The sequence below is a fragment of the Emys orbicularis genome, chromosome 9 (assembly GCF_028017835.1).
Source record: "Emys orbicularis isolate rEmyOrb1 chromosome 9, rEmyOrb1.hap1, whole genome shotgun sequence".
Classification (NCBI taxonomy): domain Eukaryota; kingdom Metazoa; phylum Chordata; order Testudines; family Emydidae; genus Emys; species Emys orbicularis.
This window is the reverse complement of record NC_088691.1, coordinates 11,289,804-11,308,411: the sequence shown is the minus strand read 5'-3', so window position 1 is coordinate 11,308,411 and position 18,608 is coordinate 11,289,804. Positions and strand designations below refer to the sequence as shown.

The window sequence follows — 18,608 nt, the reverse complement described above, 5'->3', positions numbered from 1 at the left end:
AGCTACTTGGTTCTGTCAAACGTAAAGGGCCAGCCACTGAAAGGCATGCTGGGAAAAAAGTTCTTATAGGAGGACAACAGTGTCAAACAGAGTTAGTAGGACCAGGAAGCCTGCTTCAAGGATAGCACCAGTGTATTACATACATTATGAGGAATAGATGTTTGCTAAGCACTTTGAGCATACGGCTTAATCCTCACACCTTAGTATGCAGAATGCCAAATTACAAACTAAGCCTGAAAAACAGGGACAAGGGTACTTCATAGGGCCTAAAAACTTCAGGTGAGGATGTTCATGACTTGGTCCCCTGTGCACTGCATGTTGGAATACGTTCGAGGAATAACTGTATTGGAACCAGGTCCCTGGAACTGTTTATTTTACGGTACAGTTGCAATTTACAGTTTGGTGTGCTGCTCTAATAAAAAGACAAACGTGACTTGCTAATTACTAGTGCCCATTCAATTACTTCCTCAAGGAGTTGGGTTTGGTCTCTGTCACTATGTTTACACTGGATCCCATCCAGGTATGCACTCACGTGCCTAGCTCCTCCTGCTCCCAAGGACATACACCGGACCCTCGCTAGAACGTGCATCTATATAGCGCGAATTCGCATATAACACAGTCACAGTCATGGATCCCAAATGTAATTACTTTAACTGCAATTCATTTTAACGCGGTCCCTGCGTTAACACAGTACCGCGCATGGATCCCAAATCCTGCATTCTAGTGAGGGTCCGGTGTACTTCTATTTTTAGCATGCTAGCTCAATCAGAGCTAGTGTGGGACGTGTCTCCACAAGTTGGAATTTCCACCTTCGGTGCAGACATACCTGCTGACTAATTAAAGGATCACAGGGTAATTAAAAGGGGGCTTGACAGAAGTGCAATACCAGAAGCCCAGCTCCACCATGATCATGAGTCAACAGACAAGAAAGGCTGACCTACGATGCCCCAGAATCCCAAGGGTGTTCCTATAGCCAAAAAATCCTCCTGGGATAAGAGACAGAACTTGCCCCAGAAAGTGTTTAATCCAAACTGGTGCCCATTTATAATTTTAGATTTTGTTTGTTTTAAATACTACCAAGAAATTAACTGTTCAAATGTAGCAGTTACAGAAAACACATCGTTTTAAATATGCTGACATCTATGATAGGACCCTGCTTTGGGAATCCTACTTTACCAGGGAGCTGCATTAGGGTCTACATTGTTTGCTCTTAATTGATTCAATATATATTTGGGCTACAATTGTTAAGTAATTGTATTTTAGGCAATTAATGAAAGTAGCAGCCCCATGGAGGCATTGATACAAATACAACAGTGAGACAATTTTTTCCCCCCCGATACAGCTTTTTGTGGAGACTGGCACTTCAAAGAATCACATGGTCTAATCTGTAGGCTATAACACTACCACTTTTCTTTTTAATAGAAATTAAAAAAAAAAAACAGTTCATACAAAAATAGTCATTAGGTTTTCATCAAAAAATCTTAAGTAAACCTTTCTGTATTCAAGTACATTGGGACATCAGCTTAACATGCCTCATTGGGCCTTTATAATACAGATCTGGGTCTGATTTTCAGAGGTGCTGAGTACATGCCATTCCCAATATAATTAAATGTGGTAGTGGGTGCTCAGTATTTTGAAAATCAGGGCTATATTTGCATGATTCTTCCACATCAGTGGGGCTTGTTTGGTTAGTTCATAGTACAACCTTGCCATCAGTGTGTGGTTTTTGAAGGAGGATGTATATTTCACAAACAAGCTAGATTCAAGTTCTAAAGGCAGCTGTCCTAAAATTCAAATAGAAACAAAAAACAAATGTTCTTAAGACCACCACTAAATAGCAGCACAGGACACGAATATGTACAGTCCTCCCTCTGGCAAGGACCTCCTCTGTACTTTTTGCCTAAAGCATTCAAGTGCCAGTGGTCACACCCCACTCTGAACACTCGTCTGTAAACGTCTTTCTCCATCTGTGCCTTTAGATTGTAGGTCCTCTGAGGAAGGGACTTGGTATGTCTGGCAACAATCTTCCACTGTGTACTATTAGATAAATTAGTCCCCTCTCTTGATGAGCATTGTGCTCCTAAGTCTGCCCCTCTACAGTGGAATGGCATGGATGTAACTGGAGGTCAGAATTTAATTCCATTTGATTTAGAAAATTATTTTCCCCCTCGCCTAAGGTGCATTTGACCTTGATTTAAGGCTCTAACCACAGGGCAGATTAGAGGGACACCAACTTGAAAGTCACAATTTTCTGTCTATTTTACAGTTACTATTATCTACTTTTAACACTCAAGTACTATAACAGAGAAGTTAATGGAAAATGTCCCATCTCTCTCCCCTGACCTTGTTCAGTCTGGTTTTGAAGTCAAATTAAACAGCTGCAAGTTTTGAATGAAAAGCCACCCTAGTAACCAGGAAAGCAAAAGCACTTTAAAAAAAAAAAAAAAGGAAACCAAGCATTTCAAAAAGGTTTAGAACTTACTATTTAAAAGAGAACTGGATAAATTCATGGAGGTTAAGTCCATTAATGGCTATTAGCCAGGATGGGTAAGGAATGGTGTCCCTAGACTCTGTCAGAGAGTGGAGACGGATGGCAGGAGGGAGATCACTTGATCATTACCTGTTAGGTTCACTCCCTCTGGGGCACCTGGCATTGGCCACTGTCGGTAGACAGGATACTGGGCTAGATGGACCTTTAGTCTGACCCAGTACGGCTGTTCTTATGTGAAAGTGTGCTCTACCAGCCATTAGAGTTTCCTGCAGTTATGCACTTTCAAAAAATTCAAGGTGATAGCACCTAAATGTAACAAAAGCCAAGGGGAAAAAAAAAAAAAAAAAAAAGAGTTATATTCATTCACTCCATGCTATTTATCCATACAGAAACTAACTGTAAGTAGTATCATTACTGTCAAAACACACCTGAAGCATAGAAATCTACTGAGTTACAAGACCCTCATATAAGCAGTTCAGTTTTATATCATCCCAAAGCACGATATATCCTAGGACTTGTCAGGATGGTATTAGGATTTGGAATAGTTAGTAATGCATACAGCAAGACTGTAACCAACTGTGACAACTCACTAGACTCTGAGGGCTGGTCTACACTGGGGGGGGGAAATCGATCCAAGATACGCAACTTCAGCTACGCGAATAGCGTAGGATGAATGGCCGCGGCTCACCGGTCGACTGCGCTACCGCCTCTCGCTCTGGTGGAGTTCCGAAGTCGACGGCGAGCGCGTTCGGGGATCGATTTATCGCATCTTAACGAGACGCGATATATCGATCCCAGATAAATTGATTGCTACCCGCCAATACGGCGGGTAGTGAAGACGTACCCTGAGTGTAGCTGAATCCATGTCTTATCTGGGCACTTCTTGGTAGTGTCAGCAGTCAGCTCTTTTGGTTGCTCAGATGACTTTAAGCTATTTGATTTACATTGAATTAATATGCAGACTTCCATAGGTGGTGATGGATACATTTCTGCACTTTAGTATGGCAAGTGACCAGCAAAGGTAGTATTACAGCTCTTGAAGGATACCCACCAGCCCAATGTACATGTACTGTCAATTGTGGATTTCCATTAGGAACTCCCATCAGAAGGATCTTGGAATAGGAAAGGGGGTAGGGGAAGTACCTACTTTTTTGGTGATGCACACATATTTGAACTTTTAGTTCTAAGTTGCTTCCATGAGACTGAAGCCAGTTTAACATCTCTTCCTCTGCATTAAATGCAAGCCCTAAATGTTTGTCTACGTTTGAAATGCTAGTGGCACAGGTGCAGTGCTTCAGCATAGACATTACCTCTGCCCCTGGGAGGGTTTCCCCACCAGGATAGGTAATTCCAATCGCCCAGAGCTTGTAGCTACCTCAACAGAATTCCTCTATTAACCTAGCACCGTCTACAGGGGTCAAGTTGAACTAACTACATTGCTCAGGTGGTGTGGATTCCTCCTCCCCCCCCGCCACACACACACACCTACCTTTGAGCAATGTACCTGGTTCAACCTAGCTTTTTAGCATAGCGCAGGTCTCAGTCACAGTTCAGTCACTACAAGAGACTGTAAGTGATCCAATTGCAACTGAGGCTATTTAAAAAAAAGTGGTAAATGTTTTATGAGACACGACCACTTGCACTGGTCTATGAAGCATTTACTAGAATATTTCAATTAACAGCATTTTATCGGTCAACGTGAGTGACATTTTATTCACATCACAAGCATTACACACTGGTCTAAACTGTACATCTGCAATTTAGTTTGCATAAGCAATGCAAACAGGCTATAGCTGGGTAGTTTACCATAACTCATTATACTCTTGTAAACTTGCCACCTATGGTGATTTATGTTTCACCACAATTAATGCAAGATATTCCACCTCCATCTCTATAGTTGTGAAGTACACTCTCTGCTCTCCTCTGTGGAGAGAGCAAAGAAAGAATATAGATAGCAAGTAGCGAAGGGATGCTAGTTTTATTCTTTCAAAAAATGCAGGAGTTTTGGTGCTCAGAAGAATCCGATTAGTACCACTAGCTAAAGTAAGTAGTTCTTTTATAAAAGAGAAAAGTGACATCAAAATATCCCATGTGGGACACAATAGGTCTAGATATTCACAGAGGGGTAATTACAGAACCTCAACCCACCTCCCCGGATCCCATTCACATATGTAGTTAAAGAAAGGCAAGTGTATTAGGTGCCTGTGCCACCACTTCTAGTTCAGCAGAGAAGTTAGGCGATTGTCTAGTATTTCTCCTGCCAACAAGTAGAATGCTAGAAAAAACCACAAGTCTGAAACAGTTTAACACAGGACAAAAAAGGCACATTTTAATATGTACAGCAATGCATTTGGGCTATAAATGTACCCAACAACTGGAAAAAAAAAAAATCCAATTTAACGTATGCTTTTATAATTGTTCACTTGAATCAGCCTCATTCCTAGCCACCTACCTTTCTGCATCTCTGAATGCTGCTATATACACACACAATTAGTCATGAATGTTCATTTAGGCTCCCATGTTCAAGTAATAAAATTCAAACTTGCATAGCATCTTACGCCACTCAGCCATAAACAGGTAAGATTGCATATTAGCTTGAGTAGCCATCTCTTTCAATTCAGCCAGTTTTAGCTAGCCACCATTTTTATCCTTGAGACAGAATGTTTCGTAAGTTACCCACCCTGAGGGATGCCACAAACTTCAAAATGAACTTTTTGCTGTTAAGGTACTTTTCAACCAGAAATTTAGAATGTTGTCAAGAACAGTTTTAAAAACGTAATACTGTTTATTTTGCTTCAAAAAACATTTCAGCATTCTAAACATACAAAAAAAAAACCAACATAACGTTGCAAATTTGTTTAAGTACAGAGTGTTTTTGAACTTCAATTGCTGCACTTGCTCTTCACTCCGTTGACAATGAAGAGAGGTCTACAGTTTCAGTTTAAAAAACTACCGCACTTAACTAAAAAAAACCCATACACTTCTCATGCCAGCTGAACCCCCTTCCACAACTAAGAATGGCAGCAGAATGCTAATTTCACTATATACAGAAAGACAACTTTAAGCTAAATGGACGCCCACTGTAGTGTAAATAGATCTACCCTCACAGTGCATGCTTTGGGCCATGGCACCCTATGGAAGGTACAGCCTTCCAAAGTAATCACCCCTCCCTCAAGGCATCACAACTCTAAGCATGTACCACAAGAATTTGTCTAGTTTTTACAAACTATAGATATGTACAGTTTATAACCCAGGATTTTCTAGCCAATAACCATATAGTAACACCACCTTACAAATTAAAAAAATGCTTGAAACATTTTTAAATGCTTTGTTACACCAACAGCAAAGTGCACAGAGTGAGGAGAACACTAGAGCGCCTTTTCATTTTAAAAATGTTTGGAAATATGTACAACTTTGATACAGTTTCAGGGTGCTCACTACACCCATGGCCACTTCATGTAAACCAGTTACAATTTCTAGAGCACTTTTAGAAACTACAATGTGATCAGAATCCGAATTTTGTAATTAAGCCTAATGAGGGCAACAGCACCATCTCAAATAAGAGGTGCTTCATTTATGGTGTTTCCCCTACTCTATGGTATTCACATCAGACAAATATTGTACAGTTTTATTCATCATCCTCATCTTCTTCATCCTCCTCTTCATCATCCTCATCCTCTTCATCTTCTTCCTCTACCTTTTTCCGAGCAGCTTTGGCTGCTGCACCCTTTGCACCATCAAACTTTCCTTTAGACTTGTAGTCTGCAACATCCTGCAAAGTCAAGAGGATGTCTTAATTTGCTCGAAGCAATAAAATGTACAAGCAAGTGTAGAGAGATACTAGCTTTCAGCAGCCTTCTCCCCAAGGGAAAAGCTGCTGGAGCTACAGTTTATGGGCTTGTGGCTACCAAAGTGAACCTGAGTAGTCTAAGCATTAGGTTTGCATCCTGGGTTCATAATTGGGGGGGGGGGGGGGGGGGGAAGAGAGGAAGAAAACTAAGAAACATTCACTGTCAGAAGTTAGAAATGTTTATGTAATTTTATAGTGCCTATTGTATATAAATAAAAGTGATTTCGTCAGCAAAGCCAAAACGTCACTTCATAAGGGGAGGTGACGGGGACTGCTATCTACCATGTATCCCAGGGAGCAAGAGACTTGCCTGAAGTTTCCCAAAGGGTAAGTTCAGTCATTATATGGAATTTTAAAGTGTACTATATATGTATCCAGCATACTAGGTCTTGCTGCTAACCAGTCTCTAGATGTTACAGAAGCCTTATAAACGTGCCTCCTGTGTAATATGGATCTCTTCATTAAAACTAAGTGTTTATGCCCACATCAGCTCTAATGTTACTAAGATGCTCAAGCTACAACCTAGCCTTACCTTTTCATATTTCTCCTTCAGTTTAGCTGCCTTATTATTGTAAGGCTGCTTTTCACCATCACTGAGGTTGTTCCACATTTCACCAAGTTTCTTTGCTACATCCCCAATAGATATGCCAGGATTTGTGGATTTGATCTTGGGGCGGAATTCTGAACAGAACAGGAAGAAGCCAGACCTTGGAGAAAAGTTTCATATTAAAATGAGCATCTCAGAATCTGAAACTGAAGATTAGAACTGAGCAAGACTTCCAGCTCTTTCAACCATCAATTCACCCAAATGATTCACAAGACTGGAGACTATCCAAACAGCTAGTGTCTCTGAGTAAGGGGAAGATGTGTTTAAAACAAAAAACAAAAAGAAGAGAGATCTGGGTTTGCTTATGGACCAGGCTTGCAAAGCATTATATAATAATGAAAAAAAAAGAGTGTTGGAAAAATGTGCAAGATTTTAAATTTGCATTATTTGAGGCAGAGTGTTTTAGATGCCAATTTGTCACTTCCTTCCTCTTATTACTTTAGATTTAGTTGACAGAAGACATGAGTTTTGCAACTGTCCAGCTATTTTAGTCATGTTATTTAATGCTGCGCAAGTTGAGGATTTCAGCTGTCAGAAAGTTTATAAACAGGTACTAATAAACCTATTTCATGTTATCACGATTCTAGTAATGATCAGGTGTTCAATTTTCACCTAGAGAAAGCTACAACTGCAACAGCTAACTTTGAGTTGAGCTATTCATATATAACAGCATTGTGAGAAAGTTACTTACGGTGGCCGTTTTGGGGCATTAGGATCCTTCTTCTTCTTGCCACCCTTAGCTGGTCCATAATCCTTCATTTCCCTATCATATCGTACCTTGTCGGCTTTTGCCATTTCATCAAATTTGGACTTCTCTTTGCCTGACATGGTCTGAAAGAAGACACACACAGTAGATGAGCACTCAAGTTACCGAGTTTCCCTTTTCAGTTGGAGGTACGTACTTTGTCTTCGCTGGACTGAGGCCACCTTGGAGGACAAGGGTTCACATCAAAGCTCACTGTCACAAATGGCAGTCTCAGCAAGGGCCAATAACTGAATTGGCCTAAAGCCTCCTCCTTCTACAGTTAGGCTATTAAAATAGCAGGAGGTGGCCTCTTGGTAGAGGTGTGCAGGAAAAGAAAGGAAGTGTGTATGGTGGAGAGAGAACCTAAGTTTCCAATGCAGTCTGAACTTTCCTGATCCCTAGAAATCAGAGACAAAATTAAGAATGGGATATGGGTTGAAAAGAAAGTCAATCCCTGATTTAAACAAGTGTCACAAGAAGTTACCATTCTAGAAAGACAGTTGTCACTTCAAGAAAGTAATGAATTAAAGTACCTTCCACCTTTCTGAGCACTTCTTGGAAAACTCTGCAAAGTTGACTGGAACCTCGGGGTTCTTCTTCTTATGTTCTTCACGGCATGTCTGCACAAAGAAAGCATAAGCAGACATCTTGCCCTTAGGCTTCTTCGGGTCACCTTTAGCCATCTTGTCTCTGTAAGGAGGAGAAAAAGATAAAAATCACAGATATAAACTGTTCTATTAAGTAAACACTCAGGTTGAATATGGACAGAACTAAGTGGTGCTGCCTCAAGAGCTGGGTCACAGATGTAAGTAGTAGGTCATTATAGAGAGATTTAAATGTTTTTTAATAATTTGTCTTAATTTTTTATAATTTTATTTATAAATATACATAAAATATTTATTTGAGTTGGCTGCCACATTAGAGCTTGAACAGACTGCATAATGCCAGTCTGAGAGTTATTCCTTCAGGAGAGCTAGAGTACACATGTAAGTAGCTGTCACCCAACAGGAAAGGTTCCACTGATTTTTCCCCTGGTATAAATGCAATAATTTTGGTTACAAAGGTGTGCAAATAAGGGCCAGTTTTAAACACATCACCTGCCAACCTCTCCAAAACTAGAAGGATTTGCTTTTGCTCCACCAAGTGACGTGGTTTAGAGGTGTCGTGGTCAGCGCAAGGATGTGTTTAGCAAGTTACCAATGCTAACTTTTGGGTGGTGTTTTAAAAAAAAAAAAATTTTTTTAATTTTCCAGCCTCCTGCAGTAATATTTTCCATGTGCAGCCTTTTAAGAGTTTGACATTTTAATTTTTATTGGACTAACAATCTTTAATTGTGCATCCTAATCCCACATGGGCAATAAAAGTGGATTTCCAGAATCATTCCCACCCCCCCATTCTGTAAATTGCTACAGACAGACATTTTCATCCCCTCTAAACAAACACTTAAAAAAAAATTGTGGGGAGAAAAAAAAAAAATCCCGTTTCGGTCACATATTAAGAGGCAGCAAATCTGTTTGCAAAGTTTCAGATTAAAAGGCAGGGTTGTTTTATGTTTTTAATCCCCCTTCTTTGCTTCCCGCCATCTTCCACCCCCCCCCCTTTGCCAAGGTCACAGCAAAAATAGAGAACCCCCCTTTTTGCATATTGCCCTGGGCAAGGGGCATTTGCGGCTGCTGCGAATGGGGCCAGTGCAGCCTGGATGTGCCCAGCTCAGCAGCGCGCTCCTTTGCCTGAGACTCCAGTGGAAGGAGGGGAGAGAGAGGGGGAAAAAAAAAAAAAAAACGACAGGTCACCAAGACACCAATAATTCATCTTCCATTTTGTGAAATGCTTCTTCATGAAAGAAAGTGCCCCTGAAATGAGCCCCTGTGCTGGCCTGGGGGGTGGCCCCGGGCGGGGGGCACAGCCTGGCAGGGCTGGGGCAGAGTGTGGGGCTCTCGCCCGTGCCATAGGCGTATCTATAGCCTTGGTGCTAGGCAGGGATATAGAGAAGTGGTTGCTGTTCTCCTCGCCCATAGCCGGCTCCATTCGCTAAAATGGCTTCTCTAAGGCAGTGAGGCTGCTATGCCTAACAAAGCCGCACACCCCCCTCTGCCCAACTAACGCCTCTCCGCGGGGGCTCCCGGGCCCCCAGCCCCCCCAAAACCACCCCGCGCCCTAGAAAAACCTCCGCTCTGTCCTGCCTGGGGGGGCTGGGGGCCGTGGGGGCCGGGGCAAGGGCAGGAGAGGGGAGTTAAAGCGCCACCCCCCCCTCCTCCCATGTCCCTGCCTAGCGCAATACTCTGTATAACAAAGACTCCCGTGCAGCCATTACAGCCCAGGCTGCGCTCAGCCGCGCCGAGGGGGAAAAGTGCAAAAAGCCCCCAAACGACCCCCAGCCACCCCACCAAGCACAAGGGGCGATAGGGAAAAAGGAACCGGGGCGAAAGCGAAAGGTCTGGGCGCTCTGCGGGGCTCCTGAGCGGAGATTTCCCCCGCCTAGATCCCCCCTCCCGATCGCTGTGCTGCTTACACGTCTTTCTTCCTTAGCCGGAGCTCTCAAGCGCCAGCCATATTAATGCCCACAGCAGAGGGAAAGCGGCGCAAGAAAGAGGCGGCTTGGGGCTTCCGCCAGGGCACCGGGGCACGAAACCCACCTCCCCGGGCAGGGGAAGAGAAGCTGGAAGGGAAGCGAATGAATCGGGGGAGTGGGGCTGGCGGGATCGCGAGTAAAAAACTGCTTCGGCGGGGCACACGGGCGCAGCGCGCAGGGTTTATCCCTGTCAGATGCTAAAGCGACAGCCATATTAATGCAGAGTAGACAGCGGGCACAGCACTGCGCACGGCCGGCAACTTCCACCGCCGGCAGCCCCGCGGATCCCACCCGGGCCGGCGGCAGAGACGCGCCGCGCATTTATTTCTCCAGTCACTTTAAGGGGGGGGAAAATCCCTGCCCGGGCGGGGGAGCCCAGAGTTAGCCCCGGTGCCGTCCCTGCACCAGCCCCATCGCTCCGGGCAGCGCGACCCGGGGAAACGCTCCACACTTCGCGCGCCTAGCGGGATACTCCGCGGAGTAGGGGCACCCCTGCGGGAGGGGGGATCCGGGAGAGAAGAAGGGATTTGGGGAGGGGGCTGCGCCCCTCGCCCCGGTACCTCCCCGGCACAGCTGGAGCTGCACCCAGCAGCTGGACCCAGGAGCATTTCTTGCAGTGGGAGCGGAGAGACGGGGGAAGGGGGAAAAGTTTTTTAATAAAGCAGGGGAGGGGGGAAAGCCCGCGGAGAGGGAAGGGAGAGAGAAAAGGGAGCGGAGGAGGAAGAGAAAAGGGGGATCGGGCGCGGGGGGGAGGGGCGAGGGCAGCCGCCCCCCGAAAAGTTGCCCGGCGGAGCCGCGGCGGAGCTGAACGTACCTGTATTGTTCGCTAGTCTGGGCAGTAGCTGGAGCGCAGGGCACGACGCTGGGCTCAGCACTGCTCGGCTCAGCCTCGCGTTGGCTGCCTCCGAGAGCGGCCTGATTGGCTACCGGGCTCCGCCGTTTAAAAGAACCTCCTCGCCCCGCCATTGGAAGGGACGCTCATGAATATGAATCACGGCCGGGCACCGATTGGCCGGCGCCGGTCCAGGTCATTCATTCAAAAGAACACCCGCCTGGGGAAAAGGAGCCGGGCGATGGGCGGCTGGGGAAAAGTTTGCAGCGTGAGCGAGGGTGGGTTGCGGCTGCTGGCCGGGCCAGCCCAGTCTCCCACCGGCACCCACTGCCCCAGCACCCGGGCCCACGCTTCTGCCTCGGCCACATCTGCGGGACCATGGGCTCTGCTCCGCTCTCCGGTGCGCCTAGCCCCGCTCCGCTTACCCAGCATCTGCCCACAAGTCCAGGGGCTGTTTAAAGCGTGCTCCCACCCTCCGGGCAGTCCTGCTTTCGGTGCATGTGTCAAGCCGCAAGGTCAGGGCAGTGCCAGGCAGCGAAAAAGCCGGAGCTGGCGGGCCAGGGGGTTAATCCGATCCTTGGTTAACTAAGGGCAAACCCAGCGTGGTTTCAAATAAATATTACTCACGTTGTGTGCTAAGGATCAATGACTCCGAATCCCATGTTCTGTCAACCGCGCTTTCGAGGCATCCATGTCACAGAACCTTTAATGAGTCTGCTCCCCTCCCTGCACAAAGTCTGATTGCTACGTTCTAGGGGAATCGATATGGAGCGGATCAAAAGTGAGGTCTGGAAAGACAAGATTGCAGAGGCAAAACTCCATGCCCAAGGAAAAGGGGCTTTTAGTTGCAGTGAGATCTTTACCCGCCACTGCGATGAGTGAAATACAGCAACTGGTGGGTTTAACAGCTGGGAGGAGCTCATTCTTTATTTTGACACAATATACATTTTATATACGGAGCATACATTTGAAAATGAGATTGGACAGGAGAGAATAGCAAATTACTAAATTTAGTAAGAAATAAAGAATTCAAAGGAGGAGAAAGATTCAAAAGGGAAGATGAGAGAAATGAAGAGAAGAGGAAATAGGGACCAGAGGTAGGAGCTGACAAATAAAAGAATAGGATAGTGGAGAGAAGAGAACAGAAAAAGCATTTCAGGGGACAGGATGGAAACAACTGGCCTATAATAGCCATTTATTGGTAATTTTTGCCCCAAACCAGTAAAGGCCTGATTCTGATTTCAATGAGTATGTGCAGAAGAATTAGTTACTGCCCAGTGTAAACAGTAACAGAACTGGGGGTCCAGAATAAACTGATGGCATTCATTATAAATAATAGAGAAAGGAACTAAACAAGAAAAAACTGAGTTTCATCTAAATGATTCATATTACTTAGAAAAATAAAACAAACAAAAAACAAAGAATCCAAAAACTAGAACTAGACCTGCTTCCACAGTTTGTTCTGTATAAAATATTCTGGGATTTAGCTTTTATTATTGGAGCATGTTGTATTTTATGAAACATAGACAGCAACTTCCAGCTGAGCAGTCTTAACACAGCTCTGTGACTCAGACAGGAAAAGTACCTCCTTTTGGGCTCACCTGAAAGAGAGTTTTCCTACAGAGCATCTGCCAAATGGTTAAACTGGGTACTAGTGGCCTACCGCAGGTTGGTTGCGTGAGAAAACAGATCTGTTATTTTAAGGCTGGAGTGGTATGACTCAGAAACCACTACATACACTTAGAGTGGTTTTATGTGAGTGTCAAAATAAAAATAATTGATGGGATAGATGGATGGTCTTTGGGAATGGCCCTGTTTCCCCACTCCTTCCCCAACATCCCCTTTTAAAGATACAATAGAACCTCAGAGTTACGAACACCAGAGTTAGGAACTGACCGGTCAACCACACACCGCATTTGGAACTGGAAGTATGCAATTACACAGCAGCAGAGACAAAAAAAAGCAAATACAGTACAGTACTGTGTTAAACGTAAACGACTCAAAAAAATAAAGGAAAGGTTTTTTTAAAAAAAAGATTTGACAAGATAAGGAAACTTCCTGTGTTTCATTTAAATTAAGATAGATAAAAGCAGCATTTTTCTTCTGCATAGGTAAAGCTTCAGTTGTGTCAATGTTCAACTGTAAACTTTTGAAAGAATACCCATAATGTTTTGTTCAGCGTTATGAACATTTCAGAGTTACGAACAACCTCCGTTTTTGAGATGGTCGTAACTCTGAGGTTCTACTGTAATTTAACTGGTGTTATAAGCAAGGACAATAGAAATCAGAGAATTTTAGCAAAATCTACACAGAATTTCTCCCAAAACCTGCTAAATTCCATTAAAGATTTTGGCCAAAATTCTGCTTTGATTTCTCATTCAATTTTGGTTTAATTGGCCCTTTCCCTATTTCTGTGTTTTAAAACCAAAGAGCATAAGTCAAGGGAAAGGGAACCATTCATAAATGTTAACGAGTCTACTCAAGTGACCATATTTTGGAGAAACCTCACAATATAAGGCAAACAGCACTACCACAGCAGAATCCCTTTCTAGCTGACAACACTATAAGCAACACTTTCACCTATTGTGAAGGATAGTTACCGGCATCTCAAAACATTTTAATAATTAAGTCTTGGTTATGACAACATGAAGCTGTGGGATTTGTGTTTTGAATTTTCATGCCACACTTTATTCCCTTCCTCACTGCCAAGGCCAGTACAGGCTGGGAGCACTATGGAAGCAGCATGAGGGGGCCTTGCTGGGAGGGCACAACTAACTTCTCTGACGTGACCTCTATAGCCAAGTAAGGAGCAGCACTGATCGTCTCCAAAGAGCCCATCCCATACTAAGGAAAGTCACCACCAGGAAAGAATCAGAGGCAAGCAAGTTTGTCCTAAAGACCCTGGGAAAACTTTAACAGCAGGTGTTTGGTGAGTTGGGGATGCAGGGGGGAGTTTTTGGCAGAGAGTAGGTGGGTTTTAGGGCTTTGTCCTAGGGCTTGCATCAGGGTTTTGAAAATAGCAGGCTTGTCTCCAACAGTAGAAGGATTAGGGAGGATTAGAGGGGAATTGGGTTGAGTGATCCTGGATGCAGATCACTGAGGATGCAGATTACAGAGTACAGAAGGGTTGCTTGCTGATCTCCTATATAGACATCCTGAGGCCTCTTCTCAACTAAATGAAAAGGTTAGGGCCCAGTTGGCTGCCAACCTATTGAGCTAACAGGAATCTGGGAACTGCCAGGTCCCAGACTTGGTTAGATCACACAACACCAGGATTTGGGATGCCCAACTCATTTATACCTCATTTGGCACATAATTAATTGTAGAGGCCAGCAAGTGGTTCACAGTAAAGTATAAATAGCTGTAAGGTAAGGAGAGGGGCATACTATTATACTGAAAATATGGCAAACCCAGGACTTTTCTAATAAACAGAGGCATCTGCTTGCCCTAGGAAGGGGTGAGGAAATCCTTGGAACTGAAAAGCTCAGCTACCTGATACAACATTAGTAGAGACACGACTCTACTAAGAGTATTGACAACAAAAGAGTTGGCATTTCGGGTCTGTCTTCACTGCACAGGTAACCAGGGTGACTGGTATCTGGGTCTCATCACCTGGGTGAGACTGTTCTGTATCCTCACTGTTTCTGCATTCGCGCATGTAGTCTCTGGGCGCATATCTCATGGTTCTTTGTGGTGAAACACTATACGATTCTTTCCCAACCAGTTATGTCAATTTCAGGTGACTTGGAGGGAATTGTGGGAAGGCCCTCCAACCCATACCCACCCTGGTTAGGTAAGCTAGCCCAGGGTTAAAGCACCTACAAACTTAAGTAAAAGGATTTTCTGTGGTGGTAGGCTGGTGGTAAGGGGGATTTGGGCTAAGACTCAGTTTAATTTTGCAGTGAAAACATATTTAGGAGTAGGAGGTTCAAAGACTCAGCTTTGTGTAACTCTGGTCCTGTCGAGCAGAATTAGGGCAAAGCTGAGCACTTTTTAAACTCCCATCCTGAACTGTTAACTTTTTGATTTCTTCAGAGTGCAGAGTGATGCAGAAGTACTTGGAAACAGCCTTTAACAATAGCAGCAAATGAAGTGTTCATGGTTCATTTCAATAGCACATTAACTCAAAAATTCAGTTACGGCAGTTTAGGGTGGAATTTTTCAAAAGCACTCAGCTCTGGCCTAACTGGGCTCCCATGGAAGTCAATGGACTCCAGTTAACATGCTAGTGAGATGAATTGAAACAATTAACACATCTCTTGCTGCTGCTGTTTAAGGCTGATTATAGGCAACCCAGTATCACTTCACACTCTGAAGGCTTTCTTTGCAACTTCAATGCCTTAAAACTTGTTTTTTAAATTTGAAAGCTCAAATTCTGTGGAAAACAGAATTCCAAAGATCCATGTACAGGCTTTAATTTCTTGCAATTTGTGGAAATTCCACACACACTGATTTGGTGTCTGTGGTTTTGAGGCTGAATTCCAACCCAAGTAACTACAGTATCTCAGCCAGTGAGACTATTTCCACTTTAACCTATAAAACAAAAGAGTTATCTTAAATACATGCTGAAAACAGACAATGCAATTTGCAATGGTATTTAAAGAGCATGCATGTCCCTGCAAGTTCAGACCGCCAGAGGTTACTATGATCCTAATTTAACTTTATGGAAAACTTAATGTTGCACCAATTAAATATTAGTCCAACTGAATAGATGACCCTGAGTCCCCTATTCTGATAGTTTTTGCAGTGACTGCAGGTCCCAATATATAAACACCTCTGCATTAGCTCCATTTGCACTTAGAAGTAATTATTGTCAAATGCATTTAACTGGGGTGGGAGGTGGAAAGGAATATATATATCTATATACTTAGTCAACAGGCAGATTAGGCAGCAGTTCAAACCCTTCCTCCAGCATAAATGAGAAGGGGGGCGAAAAAACAGAAGCGGATACTTGTATTTATATATAGGTATGGGTTGATTTCACCATTTGTTTTTCTCTGCCACTTTCTCTCTAGTCATGTCTGATTTTTCTTTTGCTCTTTATTTAGCTCAGTTTCACATCCCCAGCATGGTTCTTTATCCATATACATTGTCCTACTCCTGTCCTCCCCTCCCTCTTGATTCCCCATCTCCCTCTTCCTCAAGCAGGCCCTTCTGCTGTGACTCTACTTCTTTCAGATTTCTTATGTCCCACTGTCCAGTTCCACCTACCACTTCCAGCAGTCATTGGAAGCTTCTGGTTCCAACACTCTATCCCTTCTTTTTATGGGACATTATCTAAAACATTCTGGACCAAAAGCCTATGCCGGTGGAAATGGATGAAACTCCATTGAAGTCAGTAGAGCTCTGCCCATTGACACTAGCAGAGAACTTGTCTCTCAGTTTGCTGTATGATCAAAAATTGAGAAGAAAAGAACCATGTAACACAACTTAAATAAATTTGAAAAATCCTCACCATTTTTTACTGCTTTAAATAATATGTAGACCCTTTAAGGAAAAGGGAGGATATGACCAGCAGAAATAACCTTTGCAATTTCCCATAGATTTATATTATGCTAGGATCCAGTCCTAATGCAAGTCTAAAAGAGAAAACTAAAATATCAAGGTTTCCATGCACTTTAATTAGTATGGTAATCCAGACCATATTCAATTCTAATAATAGTCCTTATGATCCAGCTACTATATCAGATCAAGGTTCATAGCTTCTAATATTACAAGGAAATAGTATCATCTGTCTGTACCCTATAGTACATTTCTTCTCTCTGTAAATTGTCTCAACGGCTCCTGTGTACTCTGTGGCATAACCTGAGTGTACATCTTTTGCACCACAGGGATGTACTATAATTAACACAACCAGCAACCCACAGTGGGGACATCTCAAAAGCTTTGTACAAATTAGCACCCAGAAATTCAGGTGTTTATAGGAAGGTTATCCAGACATTTAAACTAACAGATTACGGTTCTTATTAGAAGCAGACTCAGAGAACAGATCCAAACCTAATGTAACTCTACTGGACATCCGATAATACAACTACACCTGTACAGTAGTCCAGACCCTATGAGCAAATTGAAAATAATCCATAAATTAACTGTAAATTGTAGTCTACAAGTAATCCACAAAGCAGTAGTTCTCATCACGTCAGGGCCTGCCTAACCAGTAATTAATCATGATGGGAGTTGTGTAGACTGAGCTAAAGGTCAGCTATCACAGATCAATGTCATTCACCTAGAAGTAAATTCCCCAATGAAAATAAATGATAAAGGGACTTTTGCAATTTAAAAAAGCTTGCGGATAAGATCACGTTTTTCCAAGTTATGGTATGAAACAATCCATACTATAAATACAACTGTGTTGAAGACTCCATGACAATACAGTTGACAACTCATTTGGTTACAAGACAGCTGTAGTTTGTAGTGTAGACAGAACCTGAGGTGTGCTCCCTAGCCATGCTAAGGTCTCTAGGCATCTAGTCTCTCCCTGTCAAATTAAAAACATTACATATGGCAACAAATAGCCAATCATCAGTAGACCCATCATAGCATCCATGAACACTTCCCCCAAACATGTAGCATATACTAATGCTCTGCAGCATCAAGTTATCAGCCTTAAAGGATAGAGAGGAAGAAGCCAATCAGTAGGATAAATTACAGGACATTTCAAAGTTAGTGGAAAGCCTGAACAAAGACAATTGGTTCTAAGAGCTGGCTCCTGCACCCAACCATGTCAATGGAACTTTCTCATTGGGATTTCATTGGTTGATGGATCAATACCCCTAAAGGTAACCAGGTTTAGACACGTTTGAGAGAATTCCAGAAGAAAGGCACTGGCTACTAAGAATGGCCAGTCTCCACTGGCTTTCAGCGGAAGTGTTTGGTAGGACTACATAAATCATTAGTCCATGATCATAGTTATAAGTGGTTCCTAATCACCCTCTTTGCTGGTTTTGCTCCCACAGTTCACCATGGTTTACAGATGACTTGTGCTGGATGAAGCATACAGGGAAATGGCGAGAGTGCTCATGGCAGAAGTCTAGAGCAGTGGTTCTCAAACTTGGGCTGCCGCTTGTTCAGGGAAAGCCCCTGGCGGGCCGGGCCGGTTTGTTTACCTGCAGCGTCCACAGGTTCGGCCGATCGCGGCTCCCGCTGGCCGCGGTTCGCCGCTCCAGGCCAATGGGGGCTGCAGGAAGGGTGGCCAGCACGTCCCTCAGCCCACACCGCTTCCCGCAGCCCCCATTGGCATGGAGCGGCGAACGGCAGCCACTGGGAGCCACGATCGGCCGAACCTGCGGATGCTGCAGGTAAACAAACCGGCCCGGCCCGCCAGGGGCTTTCCCTGAACAAGCGGCGGCCCAAGTTTCAGAACCACTGGTCTAGAGGGGGATCTGATTAGCTGCAGCATGTAACCTCAGCTACCTTTGATATCTCTAACCATGAAGTTTTGTTGGGACTTCTTCAGTAACTAACAAGAACGGACAGGATTGCTCTTGAATGGTTCTATTGGGAGCCATCTT

At 43.8% G+C, this 18,608-nt stretch overlaps 1 protein-coding gene across 1 annotated transcript; it reads right to left on the bottom strand.

Annotated features, from left to right (window-relative positions):
* Positions 1-4,799: 4,799 nt before the first annotated feature.
* HMGB3 (high mobility group box 3) lies at positions 4,800-11,231 on the bottom strand. The gene is made up of 5 exons (XM_065410336.1): positions 11,080-11,231; positions 8,227-8,383; positions 7,640-7,779; positions 6,874-7,048; positions 4,800-6,263 (listed from the first exon to the last, which is right to left on the bottom strand). The coding sequence occupies exons 1-5, from the start codon at positions 11,229-11,231 to the stop codon at positions 6,120-6,122; spliced, it is 768 nt and encodes a 255-aa protein (XP_065266408.1). The 3' UTR covers positions 4,800-6,119.
* Between the last annotated feature and the right edge of the window lie 7,377 nt (positions 11,232-18,608).